This window comes from Leopardus geoffroyi, chromosome D3 (assembly GCF_018350155.1).
Source record: "Leopardus geoffroyi isolate Oge1 chromosome D3, O.geoffroyi_Oge1_pat1.0, whole genome shotgun sequence".
Lineage (NCBI taxonomy): Eukaryota > Metazoa > Chordata > Mammalia > Carnivora > Felidae > Leopardus > Leopardus geoffroyi.
Window position 1 is genome coordinate 20,039,693 of NC_059339.1, and position 18,589 is coordinate 20,058,281.

The following is an 18,589-nucleotide window of genomic DNA, read 5'->3' on the forward strand; positions in this document are numbered from 1 at the left end:
ACTGTTCCTCTAGAGGTGAAAGGTCCCTGAACCCTGGGGCCATTCTCTTCTGACGACCTCCCTCCCCCAGACCCCCTTGTCCCATTTCCACCTCCATGTCTCCAAGTCCCCAGACCAATGCTCTGCTCGCTGTGCTTCAGGCAGCCCTCCAGCTGGGACGAGCTGAAGACAGAATGCTATGCCTGAGCCGTCCCCAGAATCCTTCCCACACCCCACAGCCCTGCTTGCAGCCCGAGTGCCCCACTTCCTTGCCTTCACCCCTCTCTTCTCCTCAGACTCTTAGAACCCAGCTTTAATGATGAGCTATGTCTATTTTGAAGGGTCTCCCTGTTCTGTGAAGTTTACTGGGGATCTGTCTGTCTTCAGATTGCTGAGTGCCTGGCAAGCCCTGTCCCTGTCACCTGTCCGTATCTGGAGATCCTGACCCCACATATCTATCTGCTCAGGAGGCTTTCCTGTGGTGGTGAAGGCATTTACCTTTGTTGCCTGAGTGTCCTGAGACCTTTCCTGTGCTGATGTCCTGACTGTCCCTGTGGAGGTGGAATGTCCCAGGACCCAGGGCCCACCTCTGCTCTGATGTCCACCCTTCTTCCTTGACCCCTTGTCCCACTTCCTCCTTCATGCCTCCAAGTTCCCAGACCAAGGCTCTCCTCACTGTGCTTCAGGCGGTCCTCTGCCTGGGACGCCCTGAGGAGGAACCCGGTGCCTGAGCCATCCCCAGAATCCTTCCCACACCCCACGTTCCCTCTGGCAGCATGAACCCCCAGTCACTTGCCCTTCACCCTCAATTCTCATCAGACTCTTGGAGCCCAGAGACCCTGAGTGGAGAGCTGACCATCCTGAGTCCAGAGGATTAGGTTCCCATAGGGAGAGAGCTGGAGCCATGGTGAGGTCTGAGTTCAGGTCTCCTGAGATCAGGAAGGGTTCATGGGAATGGTCCCCTGTAGCCCTGACCACCATCTGACAAGATGGGACCAGTTAGAGGTGATGAGGAGCAGACAAAAGAGGCAAAACTTACAGATGCCACGGACCGTTGGCCTGATCCCAGGTCACAAAAGAAAGCAGAGAAAAATAGCCCCAAATTGCATACTGGATCCGAAAGAGGATGGAAAGTGGGAGACTTACCGAGGACGGTCAGATGGGTCCCTCCGCCGAACACAATACACTGTGACACAGCCTGGAACACAAACCCTCTGTCAGCCCCTCCACCCCTGACCCAGGGCCACCTGCAGCCCTACGGGAGGCCCAAAGCCCAGCCTCCTTGTCACGGGTGCTGGCTGGGCAGATGGGTGGGTGACAGGGGTGACCCCTGGGGACCTGGAATTTCAGTTCCATGGAGGATTCAGATTCCATCCATCCTCAGTCATGGGGAGGGGTTGAGACACCTCCTCTAGATATTGCATTGGAATTCCCAAGTAATGCCATTCTTAGGAAGGGGCTGTGTTCTCTCCTCAGTCTGTATCAGGATGTCATTGTGAAAGGGGTGAGCAAGGCTGTTTTAGCACAGAGGTGATGGAACTGTGAGCCCTTTGCAGACTTGGGACTCATGCGGAGGGTCCTAGATATGCCATCACATCCTCAGCACAGGAAACCATGGAGGATTGGGGTCAGGATAGGGAAGTGTTGTGAGGAGAATCATGTTTCCCCAGCACTTAGATCCCTCTCTAGGGTTCTGATCTCCTGAATTGCTGCCTTTGTCTGGTTCTTCTAGTGTCATCACTGTTTACTCCCTGTCCTGAGCCCCATGAGGGCAGCTATCATGGTGTAGGGGTGTGTGGGCTGAATATAAGCTGGTTAGACCTGGTGGGCACCTGGTGGTTTGGGAGGCTGTCACTACGTCCTACAATTTCACCCTCAGCCGGAGTGTTGGAATCTGTGCCTGACCCTTGAAGTGAGTGAGAATCACACATCGTCCATGTACAGGAGCATCACTGGCACAGGGTCACCTCACCAAGCAGGACACACATACCATACCTCTGCATGGACCTTCACATTGTGAGGAGGGTCCCTGACACCCAGGGCCTTCACCTGCATCCTGGCCTAGGGACGTCACCTGCAGAGCTCACACTGGGGACACACAGGCCTGGCATCCTTCTTTCTATGAAACATTGGCACATTGGCATGCTGAGCCAGAACTATGACTGTCTTCCTTGACTTTTAATTAGTGTGTAAACACCCTCCCAGCAGCTCATGAAGTTGCTTGTCTCTCTCCAGCCTTGAGTAGAATCCCTGGGACCTTCTATTGCTACTGGCTGGCTCTGGTAGGGATGACAGAGATGGAGTTGTCTTTGTTCATGTCATATCCTGGCTCCCTGTGCAACAACTTTTGCCTCAGCTCCTCCTGATCTTTCCATAGACATACCCACCATGGCAGTGTTATAAATGGACCAATGGCTCTGTGATCATCATGTGTGTGCATGTATGTTTCTGTTCATTGATACCTGTGTGTATACTTGTGTGTGTTATGATCAGATCCCACACTGAGCTCCTAAGTAGACAGATGAGTCAGTTGAGAAACCTGTCAGCAGCCTATTTCCAGAATCTGATCCTTGATTTATAACAGAGGCCCCAGGTGGGTTATTGAAACACAAGTGGTGGACTCTTGGCTTGGCTTGGACTTGGAGGGGTCCCAGAGAGTATAGCTGGAGTCTGTGTCCCAGAGACCTTGGATGCAAGTATAACTAAGAGACACTGGGAGGGGGAGGTGCCAGCAATGGGAGTGTGGGTGTGAGTGACCTGCATCCAGGCAGATAGTCCTGTAGTAAGTGTGACAGGGAGTCAGTCGAGGGGGAACATGTGATTGTCCCTGGGGAGGTAGGAACAGGGGTTCTCATAAGGAAGGGAGGTGGCTCTTGGCTGGTATGATGGGGAATGTCCACATGGGGTAGGAAACGAAGGAAAATGTGGCACTGAGTGGGGGCCTATAGGAAGAGGAGAGTGGGAATGTTCAGAGGAGGGCTTCTTGTAGACTGTGAGGTGCAAGGCCCAGGGAGAAATTCAGGAATTATCTAAGAAATCGTGGGGACCTGATATCGGGCAGGGCAGCTAGGACTGGAAGTAGACATGGTTCACACAAGAATGAAAGCTAGAGACATTGTGGAGGATGATCTCTTTAATTTCTGCTGTTTTGATGTGCTGTTCAGGAGAATTCTCTGGCAATTCTGGCTGAGAGCAAAACAACGCCTCATGAAACATGAGGATGCCTTCTGCGGGCTTCTTTCCCAAGGCCAAAAGAATCATGTCCCCCCCTCCCCCACCTTAAGATGGTTGAATTCTGGACCAAAATGTTAAACCCTAATTACCAGACAGTCTGAATTCTGATTGAATAAAAGACATTTTATTGAGCATTGACTGGGTGCTGGGAGAAGGGCTGGGATGATTCTGGTGCAAGGGGAATCCTTCCTGGAGGTCCTGTGGCTCTAAGCCCTTTGAGTGGGTAGGGGGTACCATGACCTAAGAGCACTCTGTGGGGACCACTGTTTTCTCCACGTTGCTCCCCTCATGTGTGACCTGGCAGGTGTAGCTGCTACGAGATTTCCACTGGTCTGGTGACAGGTTCAGGTAGCTGCTGGCCGCGTACTTGTTGTTGCTCTGTTTGGAGGGCTTGGTGGTCTCCACGCCCTGGGTGATGGGGGTGCTGTCTGCCTTCCAGGCACCATCAAGCCGCTGGGGTAGAAGTCACTGGTGAGGCATACCAGGGTGGCCTTGTTGGTGCTGAGCTCCTCAGAGGAGGGTGGGAAGAGGGTAACTGAGGGCTAGGACTTGGGCTGACCTGTGGGGTGGGTGAGGGGCAGGAGTTCAGAGGTTAAGCATCAACTGTGGGCTCTCTTACCCTCGGTCTTCTTTGTGGTACAAGTTCCTGAGCATCCATTCAGGTCCCCAGTTCCCACTGTGTATCTGCATATCCATGTTGAGGCAGTTGGGGGGGGGTAGGTTAAGGTGTTTCTCAATCATCTCCCCATCTGTGCTGGGAACTTTTGAGGGGCATTCCTGTCACCACCCCTCCCGACATTCTCCTGGAACCTTTCCTTCCACACAGACAATGAACTCTCACTGTCCTGCTCCTGCCTCCTGTGACATTTTGACAGTGTCTGTCTCAGCTCTACATTTGTCTGTCTGTGGCCAGGGTTATTATGTGAGCTCTCTCACCTCCCATTGACTCGTCCTGTGGACCATTCTATCCTGACACTGTTGTGCTGGGAATGTCAGGGTCTTGGGCTAAAGGGTCTGTTTTTACCCAGATGTGTCTCTCCTGGGCCGTCCCTGATGGGGTAGGATCCTTGCTGATCATACAGATTCTGTCTTACTGGCCTTGTGTCTCTCTCATTCCATTGTCTTTCTGCAGCCTCGTCCCCCATGTTCTGCAAATTTGTTTAGCATTAAAACCTTCAATCCAAAGATTCTGCCTCTCTTTGGGGCAGGAAGTATGTCCTGCAGACACTTCAGTGTCCACCTTGTTCTCACATCCGGTCATTCTGTGACCCTTTCTTTGGCACCTTCTCTTTCTTCCATCGTCCTCCTCCTTGCTGGTTTCCCTGAGTCCCCTGGCCAGATCAGGGCTCTGAGCTTCCCCAAGAGGCCTGGGGGAACAGCTCCATCCCTGCACCATTGCTGGCCCTGGATCCTGAATGCCAGAGCTCTGGGCCCTGCCCTGAACCTCTGACCTGTGTGTCCTCAGACATGGCCCTGAGGGTGCTGTGTCCCTGTAAATTCTCCACATGGTTACCCCCACAATGTTCCCTGTTCTTTCTTCCCTTTTAGATGGGGACCTTAGTGACTCCCAGAGACAAAGGTGGACTGACATGAGGCCAGACAGGAGAGGAAGGAACAGAGCACATTTAGGACCCAGTATGACCCTGGCAGACAGAGAGTGGAGTCTGTAGGTCATCCCATCCCCTGCCTCTGGGGATAGAGGTAAAGTTCTGATGGTACATGGGAGGAAGAGGAAGGCCCCAGGCCCTGGGGTCCTAGGGAAGACACAGAAATGAACAGAAAAAGGAGAAACTTGTTCAAACCTCTGGGAGAGCAGGGAAGGAAGGAGAAGATGAGACTCACCTAATACAGTCAGCTGGGTTCCATCGCCAAACACCCAACACTGTGGTATAGTCTCATACAAAATCCCTGGCACAGGTCAGCCCTGCCCCACCCCTTACCCCCCCACCTGCAGCTGTGTTGGAGGAAGTGAGGGCACTGCTCCAGGCTGGTGGTGTCTGCTCAGCGGGGGGGCCACACATCCCCCATTCCTAGCAGATAACAAGACCAATATCCCCACATGAAAGGCAACAGGATCCTTGCAAGCAATTCTTCCAAAGGAAGTTGGTAACTGATCTGCTGTTTCTACTTACTATTTCCTATGGATTGGGGTGAGTTTGTGGAGGTCTTTTGTGTCACTGTGAGTCAGGTTCCATGGAAATAAACTGGACATCCCTTCTCTGTAAGTTCAAACAATCCTAATTCCTTGGTGAGACCATGAGTCGAAGGCAGTGCATGTCCCCTCACTCACAAACCTCCCTTTCCAGGGAGAAGCAGGTTGGCCTATGGTATAGGCCATTGGAAACTTCCTGTATCCCCTACTGTCACATATGGGGGCTTAGCCTTATCTTCCCAGGAATGTCCTAGTTTGGGACAGTCCTACGTGAAGTCTGTCCTGGTCCTGTGGGACATGCCAGCCTGTGTCAATGTGACCTTTGGAGTACCCCAGAGATACCCCAATCTGGTCTCATGTTGGGGAGGGTCTGGTGTGTGACTGCTGCTTTCCTTCTTTCAAAGGTCTTAAATGCCACCTGACACTAAATGGAACTGGCATCAGTGACTGATTTCAGGCCTGGGGTGGGTAGGCACAGAAGAGATGAGAAAAGATGGTATGTGGTCCATCAGAAAGCAGGAGCTGTAGAGCTCACCTGGGGTCATGTGAGTGTACCAGAAGCTACCTGAAGAGATCCCACTGGACCAATGTCCATATGTGTAGCCACATTGCCATCATGCCTAGGGGCCTACCCTGGTGCCACCCCCTAAGCCCGTCAGGTCAAGCCCAGAGTGCACCAGGTCAGCAGACAATAAAGCTTCAGCAGGGGAAAATGGAGGGAGAAGGTCATCATTCTGTAAAGTGGGGAACAGGAGGGGAAAGTTTATATTTCTTTGTCATAATATATGAAGGTCGCTGTGGGGAGAATAAAGAGCAGATGAAGGCACTCTCCTCATGGGCACATTGTAGCCGTCATGGGAGAAGGAAGACAGAAATGAAATATTCCCATGATGCATCCTTCCCATTTGATTGATGGTGTCATTGAACATCAAGGCAGCTAATGCTACCTAAAAAGATCCACTTGACGGAGGTCCTTTGATGCAAAGTGACCAACAGTCTTGGGAAGTGATTTTGCCAAGTCCAAGCTGGACCTCCTGAAGCCTCTGAGCCAGATGCCCTTTGCAGGAAGAGGAGGCGGAGAGAATGGTTCGGGTACAGCTATGCGAGGCTGTGGCTGCATCCCCGCCGTGGGAGAGTCCCAGGACCAACAGCCCTTCCTAGAAGGAAGGACGCAAGCCATTGCCAGGACCCAAGCCACTTCCTTGGAAGGAAAAGTAGAGGGGTTGGATAGATTCTTACACACCCAACAGACCTGAAGACACATCCACCAATCACAGTGTCAAATGTTACTCAATACTCATAAAAATAAGGAAGTAAGAACACCACCAGCAGCATCAAAAATAAAACTTCATGAATTCACTTATGACACCTATGAGGCTTTTTGATGAGAAATGGACTATTGTCTTGCTATTAAGAAGTTCCGATGGTTTCTGCTTAGATTTGACGATGATGTTGTAGTTGTAGCTCAGGTCCTGTCTTTCCAGTTCACAAATGAATTGTATACAGAACAAATGGTACGATCTTGAATTTGCTTCAAAATGCTGCATAAGGGAAGACCTCAGCCTAGGTCACCTGGGACTCTGGCACCTGGTTGATAGGAACATGGGGTTTCTCTCTTGCCTTCTGTCTCTTCAGTTTATGGAGTTCATAATGAATACTTAAAACAATGAATAGAGGAGTTTGTCTAGGGGTGGCAGTGACTATGGATAGGGGGGGAGGTGGGTATTATGTCATTCTCCCCAGCAGGACCATTGGAATGAGGGAGGCCTGAGTGGTCCCTTGTTCCTTTGGGGTCTTAGTTTTCCCATCTGTGGAATGGGTTCATGCAGATGCTGATCCCAAAGATTCTATTATCTCCTAGGTAGATTTCGGGACTGTTGGCTGCTAAAAAGCTCCTTGGGGGCCCCTGTCTCTGACCCACTGTTGCCCTGGAGCATGCTATCCTTGGAGGATCTGTCCCTGGGCATTCTTGCCCACAAGCAAGTCTGGTGAAGGCAGCTCCCAGACCCTGATGAGCTGAAGGCTCAGTGTATCTGTCCAACCTAGGACTGGAGGACTGGCAGAGTGAGCGTGGCCTGCACCTCTGAGAGGCTGACATGAGTGCCTCAGGCCCTGTAGTGAGTGTGTCCATGACACAAAGCTACAGGTGCACTATGTACACGGCCATGGTGTTGCAGGCTGAAAGAATCCTCAGGGCCTGGTGTCCGGGGTTGCTGCAAACTCTGGAAAGCTTGGCCTCTGGCTGGTCTGACCTCCCTTAACTCTACTCCTGAATTTGAAATGACTCTGTCTTTTGGACAATAAGTGGCAGCCCTTTGTGTGGCTGAGATGGTGCCCTTTCCTATTCACCCAGTTGTTCCGTGACCCCCACACAGGTTATGAAGTCTGATATCATCTGCTCCATCCATAACCCAAACATAATTCATGTGTCAGGTCCCCAGACTTTCATGACTGAGGTCTCAGGCAGTGCCAGGGTGACGCTAAGCCTCACTGACCACACACAAATCTGAACAGACCCATTGTCCCCAGGACCCTCCTTGTTTCTGCCTGATCCCCACTGGGACCCCAGTCTGTCTCACTGGGCCCATCTCCATTCCCATGGGGACAAGGACTGTACCGTTGAGTTGGGACCATTTGTTCTTCAGGCCATGGCTGACAAGCACACAGGGAAAGTGGGTAAATAGGTTCTCACTTGACAAGTCTATCCCTAATTACTGGGGCTTACCCAGAGTTACGTGGAACAGTGAATGCACACCAGATATGTCAGTGATATGTGCTAAGGTCTTTATTGAGCACAAGTAGAAATAGGGAGGGCGTGTGACCTGCCTGGTCTGAGCTGATCCAGGGGTTGGTTCTCAGGGCTACACAGTGGACTGGGGAAGGGGTGTCTGGTGAGGAAGGCCCCCATCCCGGAAGCCTTGGGAACCTAAGAGCACTCTGCAGGGACCACACTCTTCTCCACGCTGGTCCCCTCGTGCGTGACCTGGCAGGTGAATCTGCCGCGAGATTTCCACTGGTTGGGTGACAGGCTCAGGTAGCTGCTGGCCGCGTACTTGTTGTTGCTCTGTTTGGAGGGCTTGGTGGTCTCCACGCCCTCGGTGACGGGGGTGCCGTCTGCCTTCCAGGCCACTGTCAAGCCGCTGGGGTAGAAGTCACTGATGAGGCACACCAGGGTGGCCTTGTTGGCGCTGAGCTCCTCATTAGAGGGTGGGAAGAGTGTGACCGAGGGGGCCGACTTGGGCTGACCTGTGGGGTGGGGAGAGGCATGAGTCACAGATCAGGTGTCCATGGCTGAAGCTCCTACCTCAGTCCTGATGTGGGGAACAGCTCTGTCATGTCCATGGCTTGGGTCTCAAGGGCTCTAGCTGGCTGAGTTCAGGTCAGCCATGGGTAGGGTCACTCACCTTCTGTTGGAATGAATCTGACTGCCACATTCAGTAGTGTCTGGGTCCCTCCATGGCCTCAGACTCTCTCCCGGTCACATGTCCTCCTAATCCACACAGTCCTCCCCTGGGACTTGGTGGCACTGGCTCTGAGACCTGCTTTCCCTTGTGATTCTGTCTGTCATGGACGTTGGCATCACTGCCATATCCGCCAGGTCCCTTACCTGGTTACCCTGTTTCTAGTCTGTCCTTGTTGCAGGGCTGTGTTCCCATTTGAAAAGTAGGTTTCCTGCCCCCAGAGCCCCTCACACCATCATTGCAGCCTTGCCCACCTCCCAACAGGACCCCCACCCCCGACCCCGGGGATGCTGAGTGGGTAAGAAGTGGGAGTTCCTGGAGCCGGATTACAGGGAGTCTTGTAAGATGGAGAGTTTTCAGGTGAGGTGAATTTTCAGTTTTGAGGTTAGGCCATGTCTGTTCTGAAGGGTCTCCCTGTTCTGTGAAGTTTATTTGGGTGTCTGTCTGTTTACCATTTCTGGAAGGCTGGCAGTCAACGTCCCTGTCACCTGTCCCTATCAGCGGACTCTGATCCATGTATCTGCTCATGGACCACACCTCCCTTAGAGGCCACTCTCCTGAGACCTGTTCTGATCTTGGTGTCCTTACTGTTCCTCTAGAGGTGGGAAGTCCCAGTACCCTTGGGCCCTTCTCTTCTGACAACCTGCCTCCTCTTTCACCCCCTTGTCCCACTTCCACCTCCATGTCCCCAAGTCCCGAGACCAATGCTCTGCTCTCTGTGCTCCAGGCAGCCCTCCAGCTGGGACGAGCCAAAGATAGAATACTATGCCTGAATGTCCCCAGTATCCTTCTCACACCCCGTGGCTCTGCTAGCAGCCCAAGCTCCCCACTTCTTTGCCTTCACCCCTCAATTCTCCTTGGACTCGCGGAACCCAATTTTAAGGATGGGCTATGTCTGTTCTGAAGGGTCTCCCTGTTCTGTGAAGTTTACTGGGGGTCTGTCCATCGTTAGATTTCTGAGGTCTTGGCAAGACCTGTCACCTTTTCCTACCTGGAGACCCTGGCCCAACGTATCTATCTGCCCAGGAGGCTTTCCTGCGGTGGTGAAGGCATTTACTTTGCTGCCTGAGTGTCCTGAGACTGTCCTGTTGCTGCCTTCCTGAGTGTCCCTATGGAGGTGGAAGGCCCAGAACCCACGGCCCCCTTCTCCTGTGATGTCCTTCCTTTCTTCCTGACCCTCTTGTCCCACTTCCTTCTCCATGTCTCCAAGTACCGAGACCAAGGCTGTCCTCACTGTTCATCAGGCAGTTCTCTGCCTTGGATCCCCCAAGGATGGAAACCGGTGCCCGAGCCATCCCCAGAATCCTTCCCACACCTCACGGTCCCTCTGGCAGCAGGAACCCCTACTTATTTGCCCTTCACCCTCAATTCTCCTCGGACTCTTGGGGCCCAGAGACATTGAGTGGTGAGCTGACCATCCCTGAGTCGAGAGGAGAAGATTTCCTTGGGGAGAGAGCTGGAGTCACAGTGAGGCCTGAGTTCAGGTCTAGATTAGGAAGGGCTCACAGGGACGTCCCCTGTAGCCCTGAGCACTTCTGACAATATGGGGCCAGTGGAGGAGATAAGGGGCAGATAAAAGAGGCAAAACTTACAGACCCCACAGACCTTCAGCCTGAGCCCAGGTCACAATAGAAAGCAGAAGAAAATCACCTGAAACTGTATACTGGAGCAAAAAGAGGAGGAAAGGGGAGACTCACCGAGGACGGTCACATGGGTCCCTGCACCGAAGAAACCACACTGTGACACAGCCTGGAACACAAACCCTCTGTCAGCCCCTCCACCCCTGACCCAGGCCCACCTGCAGCTGCACGGGAGGCCCAAAGCCCAGCCTTCTTGTCACGGGTGCTGGTCAGGCAGATGGGTGGGTGATGGGGTTGACCCCTGGGGACCTGGAATCAGTTCCATGGAGGGTTCAGAATCCATCTATCCTCAGTCATGGGGAGGGGATGGAGAGATGCTCTTTAGGTATGGCATCAGAATTCAGCTAACACCATGCTTAGGAAGGTGCTGTGTGCTCTCCTCAGTCTGTGTCAGGATGTCAATGTAGAAAGGGTGAGCAGGGGTGTTTCAGCACAGAGGTGATGGAGCTGGGAGCCCTTTGCAGAGTTGGGACTCATGGGGAGGCTCCTGGATATGCCACTACATCATCTGCAGTGGAAACAGTGGAGGTTTGGGGTGAGGAATGGAAAGTGTTGGGAGGAGAATCATGTTTCCCCCAGCACTTAGATCTCTCTCTTAGCCCCAATGTCCCGAATCGCTGCCTTTGGCTGGTTCTTTAGGAAGGTAGCATGGTCACTGTTTAGTCCCTATCCTGAGCTGTGAGGGCAACTGTCATGGTATAGGGGTATGTGGGCTGAATATAAGCTGGATAGACGTGTTGGGCCCCTGGTGTGTGTGGATGCAGTCACTACATCCTACAGTTTTGCCCTGAGTGGAAATGTTGGAGTTTGTGCCTAGCCTTGAACTGACTGAGAATCACACATGGCCCACATACAGGAGCATCACTAGCACAGGGTTCCCCCACCAAGCTGGAAAACATACTGTACCTCTGCACTGGACCTTCACATTGTGAGGAGGCTCTCTGACACCTATGGCCTTCTCCTGCCTCCTTGCCTTGGGATGTCACCTGCAGAGCTCACAATAGGGGACACACAGGTCTGGCATCCTTCTTCCTTTGTCACATTGGCACACTGAGCTAGAACTCTGACTGGCTTCCTCAATCTGCTCTCGATGAGTGCGTAAACACCCTTCCAGCTTCTCATGAGGTTTCTTGTCTCACTCCAGCACAAATAGAATCCCTGGAGCCTTCTATTGCTAGTGGCTGGCTCTGGTAGGGATGACAGAGATGGAATTGTCTCTGTTCATGTCATATCCTGGCTCCCTGTGCAGCACCTTCTACCCCAGCTCCTCCTGATCTTTCCATAGAGATGCCCACCATGGCAGTGTTGTAAATGGACCAGTGTCTCTGTGATCATCATGAGTGTGCATGTATGTTTCTGTTTGTTGGGACCTGTGTGTGTGCTTGTGTGTGTGTTATGATCAGATACTACACTGAACTCCTAAGTAGATGAATCAGTTGAGAAACCTGTCAAAAGCCCATTTCCAGAATCTGAGTCTTGATTTATAACAGACACCCTAGGCAGGTTAACAAAAGACAAATGATGGGCTCATTGGTTGGCCTGGTCTCGGAGGGGTCCCAGAAAGCAAAGCTGGAGTCTGTTTCCCAGAGAACTTGGATGTAGTGTGAACCAAGAGACACTGGTGGGGTGAGATGCCAGCAGTGGGAGTGTGGGTGTGAGTGACCAGTGCCCAGGCAGGGGCTCCTATAGTGAGTGTGACAGGGAGTCTGTAGGCGGAGGACAGTCAGTGTTCCTGGGGAGGTAGGAGCAGGTGTTCTCATGAGAGAGGGAGGAGGCTCTAGGTTGTGACAATGGGGAATGTCCACATGGGGTAGGAAAGCAGGGAAAAGCTGGCAGTGAGTGGGGGTCTATAGGAAGAGGAGAGTGGGAATATTCATAGGAGGGCTTCTTGTAGATGGTGAGGTGCCAGGTCCAGGGAGAAACTGAGGAATTATCCAAGAAATCCAGGGGATCTGGTATCAGTGAGGGAAGCTATGACTGGCAGTGGGCATGGTTAACACAAGGAGGAAAGCTAGAGACATTGTGGAGGATGGTGTCTTTAATTTCTGTTGTTTTGATCTCCTGTTCAGGAGTATTGTGTGACAATTCTGGCTGAGAGCAAAATAACCCCTCATGAAACATGAGGACGCCTTCACTGGGCTCTTTTCCCAAGGCCAAAAGAATCCTGTTTTCCCCCAAAGATGGTTGAGTTCTGGACTGAAATGTTAAGCCCAAATTACCAGACAGCCTGAATTCTGATTGAATAAAGAACATTTTATTGAGCATGATTGGGTGCTGGGAGAAGGGCTGGGATGATCCTGGTGCAAGGGGAATCCTTCCTGGAGGTCCTGTGGCTCTAAGCCCTTTGAGTGGGTAGGGGATGTCTTGACCTAAGAGCACCCCTCAAGGACCACATTCTTCTCCATGGTGCTCCTCTCATGTGTGAACTGGCAGGTGAATCTGCTGTGAGATTTTCACTTGTCAGGCAACAACCTCAGGTAGCTGCTGGCTGCATACTTGTTGTTCTGTTTGGAGGGGTTGGTGGTCTCCACGCCCTGTGTGATGGGGGTGCCGTCTGCCTTCCAGGCCACCGTCAAGCAGCTGGGGTAGAAGTCACTGATGAGGCACACCAGGGTGGCCTTGTTATTGCTGAGCTCCTCAGGGGAGGGTGGGCTGAGGGTAACTGAGGGCGAGGACTTGGGCTGACCTGTGGGGTGGGGGAGGGACAGGAGGTCAGAAGCTCAGCTTCCGCGTTTGGGGTCACTTCACTTGACATCGACCTTCATGTGGGTACAGGTACCTGAACATTCAGTCAGGCCTCCAGTTCCCCTTCTGTGTCCATGTGAATCCATATTGTGGGGTGGTGGGGTGGGTTAAGGTGTTATTCAATCATCTCCCCACCTTTGCTGGGAACCTTTGAGGTGGATTCCTATCACCACCCATCCCAAGACTCTTCTGAGATCTTTTCTTCCACCCAGACATCTAACTCTCACTGTCCTGCTCCTGCCTCCTCTGACTTTTGACAGTGTCTGTCTCAGCTCTACTTTTGTCCTCTGTGGCCAGTGCTATTATGTGAGCTCTCTGACCTCCTATTGGCTCATCCTGTGGACCATTCTATCTTGAGTCTTGTGTGAGGTCTTTGCCCTAAGGGGTCTGTTTTTACCCAGATGTGTCTCTCCTGGGCTGTCCCTGATGGGGTAGGATCCTTGCTGATCATACAGAGTGTGTCTGCGTGGCCTTGCATCACTCTCAATCCATAGCCTTTCTGCAGCCCCAGTTCCCATGTCCTGCAAATCGGTCATTTCACTAGAGCTTTCATGCCATAGGTTCTCCTGTGTTGTTGCAGATGTGTGTCCTGCAGGGACTCAAGATTCCACTCATGTCTCACATCTTCTCATTCCATGACTCTTTCTCTGGCATCTACTCCTACAAGCTCCATCCTGCCTCTGGCAAGTTTGTCTGAGTCCCCAGGCCAACTCTAATGGCCACTCCATAAAGCCTGGGGGGAGATCCACCTGCACCACTGCTGACTCTGGACCCTGATCCCCAGGCTCTGCCCTGAACCTTGTCATTTGTGTCCTCAGCCTTGGCTCTGAGGGTGCATGGCCCAGTAAATACTCCATATGGTCACCTCCTCAATGCTCCCTGTTATCTCTTCCCTTTTATGTGAGGACACTTAGTGACTCCCAGAGACAAAGGTTGTCCAATAGGAGGTCTTACAAGGGTGGACAGAAAAGAGCACATGTGGGACTCTGGATGACCTGGCGGACAGACAGATGAATTTTTAGCTCATCCCGACCATCCTCTGCCTCTCAGGTGGTAGGGGAGGGGCTGTGATGACCAAAGAAGCAAGCAGTACATTCTGTAGAGGGAGGGAAGGAGATCAGGGTCCCAGGGACTGGGGTCCTAGATGAACGAGTGACCAAGTTGAGAAAAGACACAGAAAGAAAAAAAATAGCAGAAAATTTCCCAAATATGTGGTGGAGCAGGGAAGGAGGGAGAATGTGAGATTCACCTAGGACCATCAGCCAGGTCCCTCTGCCAAAAACAAAACACTGGGATACAGTGTAATACTAAAACCACCACGTGGAATCCGTCCCCAAACCCCTAGACCTCCGCCTGCAGCTGTGATGGAGGAAGGGGGGCACTGCTCCATGCTGGTGTCTGCTCAGTGGGAGAAAAAGGTCTTCCACCACTAGCAGATAACGGGTTTAAGGTCCCCAAGTGTGCAGCCAGAGGATGGTTGGAGTCAATTCTTCTAGAAGAAGTTGGTATCTCATCTGCTGTTTCTACCTGTGTCTCCTGGGATTTGAATGAGTTGTGGAGGGCCTCTGTGTCACCATGAGTAAGGATTTATAGAATGAAGAGGAAATCCCTTCTGTGTTTGTTCAAACAATCCTAATTCCTTGGAGAGACCATGAGGTGAGGGCAGAGGGTGGATCTTCCCTCCCACACCTTGCTCTGCAGGGAACAGCAGGTGGGCCTGTGTGTATAGGCCACTGGAAACTTCCTATGCCCCCAACCATCACTTCATAGAGCTCAGCCTTATTTTCCAAGGGGATGTCCTTTTTTGGGACTGTCCCATGTGAAGTCTGTCCTGGTCCTGTGGGATATGCCAGCCTGTTTCCAGGTGACTTTGGGAACAGCCCAAGCCAAACCCTTATCTAGTCCCATATTGGAAAGGATCTGCTGTGACTGTTGCTCTGCTTCATTCAAGGGGCTTAAATGCTGTCTGCCACGTAACGGAACTGGTATCAGTGACCACTTTCAGGCCTGGGGCGGGTAGGCACAAGTGAAATAGAATATGTTGTCCATCAGAGCAGGAGCTATAGAGATCACCTGGGGTCTTGTGAGTATACCCAGGAGCCACCTGAAGAGGCTCCGACTAGACTAATGTCCATAGATGCAGCTACATTTCCATGTGTATAGTGGACAACCCAATGCATTCCACCAGCCTATCTGGTCAATCCCAGCATGTACCAGGTCACCAAATAGAAATGAGTCAGCAGGGGAGGGTGGAGAGAGCCGGTCATCATCCTGTGAAGTAGGGAAGAGCAGGGAACAGTGCACATTTCTTCTTTTCCCTGCACATGAAAGGCACTCCCCACCTGGGTACGTGGCAGCCCTCCCAGGAGAAGGAGGACAGAAATGAAATATTGCCATGATGCACCCTTTCCATCTGATGGACGGAGTCATTGAACATCAAAGCAGCTAGTCCTACCTAAAAAGGTCCACTTGATGTGGGTCCTTTGATGCAAAGTAGCCAACTGTCCAGGGAGGTGATTCTGACGTCGTACAAACTGGACCTCCTGAAGGATCTGATGCCAGAAACCCTTTTGCAGGATGAGGAAGCAGAGAGGATGGCTCAGATACAACTCTGGGAGGTTGTGGCTGCATCCCCACCATGGGAGAGTCCCAGCACCAGCCGCTCAGCCCCTTAGTCCCTTCCTTGCAAGGAAAAGTAGAGTGATGGGGGATTCTTACAGACCCAACAGTCCTGAAGACACCCGACCCCCGCAATTACAGTGTCAAATGATTTTCAATACTCAGAAAGAGAAAAGGAAATACCCCCAAATAACAACAACATCAGCAGTGTAATTCCATGAATTCACTTGTGAAACTTTGAGGTCTTCAATGATGAGTATTTTGGTTGTTAAGGATTTACTCACAGTTTCTACATCGGTTTGATCATGCTACTTTAGTTTCTGTTTAGGCCTTTATCTTCTGGTACACAGATGAAATCGTTATTGAGAAAAAGATATGATATCTGGAATTTGTTTCCAAATATTGCATAAGAGAGCAATTATTTTGTTGTTGTGGTAACATCATCAGGGAATTGATAGATTGGGACCTGGCTGCTGGGAACATGGAGTTATTCTTACTCCTCTGTCTCCCTATTTTGGTGTTTTAATTTTTCCTTAAGGCACATTTGGAAGAAACTTATAAGAAGAGATGATTAGTGTGGGGCAGTACCTGATGTGGGGTGATTTTGGCATTCTACAGAAGGGTCATGGACATGAGGTAGACCTGGGTGGCCTTCTCCCTCATTTAGGCCTTAGCATTTGGATCCATGACATGTGGCCAGCAGGTGCTGTGGGATACTACCATCCCTAATTTTCCTTCTTCCTCTTAGGTTTCTCAAGGGCAGGAGTGGCTGGGATAAAACTCTAACGAGTCCCATGTCTGCCCCATTATGATCTCAGAACTTCTGGGCTTTGTAGGCTCTGTCCCTAGGCTGACCTGTCTCCCTTGCAGGTCTGGTGAAGGCAACTCCTTGACTCTGAATACCTGGACACATAGACAGGGGGCTGGTTGTGCCTGCTTCTCTTTGAGACTGACCTTGCCTGCTTCAGTGACCTGGGCGTGAGTGTGTCCCTGATACCTGGTCATGGGTGCCCTCGGGATTGAGCCATAGTGAGTGAAGGATGCTCGAGCCTAGGGGGGTCTGCAGGCCCTGAATACCTGGGGAAGGTCCCTGATTTTGCTGTAGCCCTTAGGCCACACTCACTCTGCTTGAGCTGGTCTGCACCAGCTGAACTATACTCCTGAATTCGAATTTTCTCCCTCTCTTTTGGAAAATCATTGGATACCCATTATGTGCCCAGGACTGTGTCTTTTGTCATTTACTCAGTTCTCCATGTCCCTACCACATACAGGGTCATATCATCGCGTTCATCTATAACCTAACCATAAAGTAACTCTCCTTGATCTCAGTTGAGATGATGAGACTCTTCATGATTGAGGTCCCAGCCCCCTGTTAGGGTCTCTTTGAGCCTGACCTTGACCCAGGCCCATCAGAACATAGACTGGTTGTCCTTGTGCCTTATCTTGACCTCAAGTTTCAGATACTAGTGTGGGTGAACACTACTGTCTTGAAGAATGTTCCAGGGCTTCCTGAGTTGGTTGGGAGAGTCAAGTAGGTTCGGGAAGGGATAGGCTACAAGATGTGAAACTGTTTCCCCGTAGGCCTTCTTAGCGTCTTTACTCACCTAGCATGAATTGTGAGTTTGAAAAATGTACTTCTATGTATTGTTCAAAGCTTTCCATGGCTCCCTGATAAGGTGCCAACCATGGACCCCTCATTTGGTAGTCGCTATCCCCTCTGGGTCACCCTGTATGGAACCAGGAAGTTCACCTCTGTTCCTAAAGACCACTGTTTCTGCTCAAGGACCTCGTTCCTCCTTATTGTTGCTTCTACCCACTGCTGGCTCCTGGGACCCTCCTTGTTCCTCCCTGACACCCTACGGGGACCCCTGGTCCTTCTCACTCAGTTTTTCTCCCTTTCCAGGTGGCAAAGACTGCATCCTGGGGGGCTGGTATGGCAGGACTATTTTCTACTCTGGGTCACACCCAGGGGGATGCAAAGTCAATGGAGTCCTTTTAGGGTTAGTTGGGTGGATGGTGGTTAGATAGAATCACGTGTCATAACTGTCCCTTCTCTTAATTACTAAGCCGTTAACTCAGACATAACCAGACAGAGAATTCACATCAGAAATGTTGAATGATAAACAATAAGTTCTTTATTGAGCACAAATAGAAACCGGGAGGGTGTGTGACCTTCCTGGTCTGAGCTGATCCAGGAGTTGGCTCTCAGGGGTACATGGTGAGCTGGGGAAGGTGTATCTGGGTGAGGAAGGCCTCCATCCCTGACAGTCTCGGGGACCTAAGAACACTCTGCGGGGACCACACTCTTTTCCACAGTGCTCCCCTCGTGCGTGACCTGGCAGGTGAATCTGCCGCGAGATTTCCACTGGCTGGGTGACAGGCTCAGGTAGCTACTGGCCGCGTACTTGTTGTTGCTCTGTTTGGAGGGCTTGGTGGTTTCCACGCCCTGGGTGACGGGGGTGCCGTCTGCTTTCCAGGCTACCGTCAAACCGCTGGGGTAGAAGTCATTGATGAGGCACACCAGGGTGGCCTTGTTGGCGCTGAGCTCCTCATTGGAGGGCGGGAAGAGCGTGACTGAGGGGGCCGACTTGGGCTGACCTGTGGGGTGAGGAGGAGCGTAAGTCAGAGATCAGGTGTCCGTGGCTGAAGCTCGTACCTCAGTCCTGATAAGAGGAACAGCTCTATCATATCCATGGCTTGGGTCTCAAGGGCTCCAGCTGGCTGAGTTCAGGTCAGCCATGGGTAGCGTCACTCACCTT

The 18,589-nt window shown here is 51.7% G+C and overlaps 1 protein-coding gene, 2 pseudogenes and 1 gene segment (V, D, J or C); all 4 read right to left on the reverse strand.

Annotated features, from left to right (window-relative positions):
* Positions 1–18,589, reverse strand: part of LOC123587584 (immunoglobulin lambda-1 light chain-like) — an 876,584-nt gene that overhangs the window by 5,316 nt on the left and 852,679 nt on the right. For 4 of the 7 annotated variants that reach the window (XM_045457479.1, XM_045457477.1, XM_045457478.1 and 1 more), the window contains exon 3: positions 1,126–1,163. In XM_045457479.1, the coding sequence (XP_045313435.1) occupies positions 1,126–1,163 (38 nt within the window). Of the gene's footprint in view, positions 1–1,125; positions 1,165–18,589 lie in introns of all 7 variants that reach the window. The other 3 variants (XM_045457476.1, XM_045457475.1, XM_045457480.1) reach the window with 2 other exon arrangements.
* Positions 3,358–5,234, reverse strand: LOC123588340 (annotated as a pseudogene).
* LOC123587589 overlaps positions 8,129–18,589 on the reverse strand; it is a 511,389-nt pseudogene continuing 500,928 nt past the window's right edge.
* LOC123587586 overlaps positions 17,943–18,589 on the reverse strand; it is a 1,001,573-nt gene continuing 1,000,926 nt past the window's right edge. Inside the window, 1 exon segment of the V gene segment in view lies at positions 17,943–18,428. Coding sequence covers positions 18,109–18,428 — 320 coding nt within the window.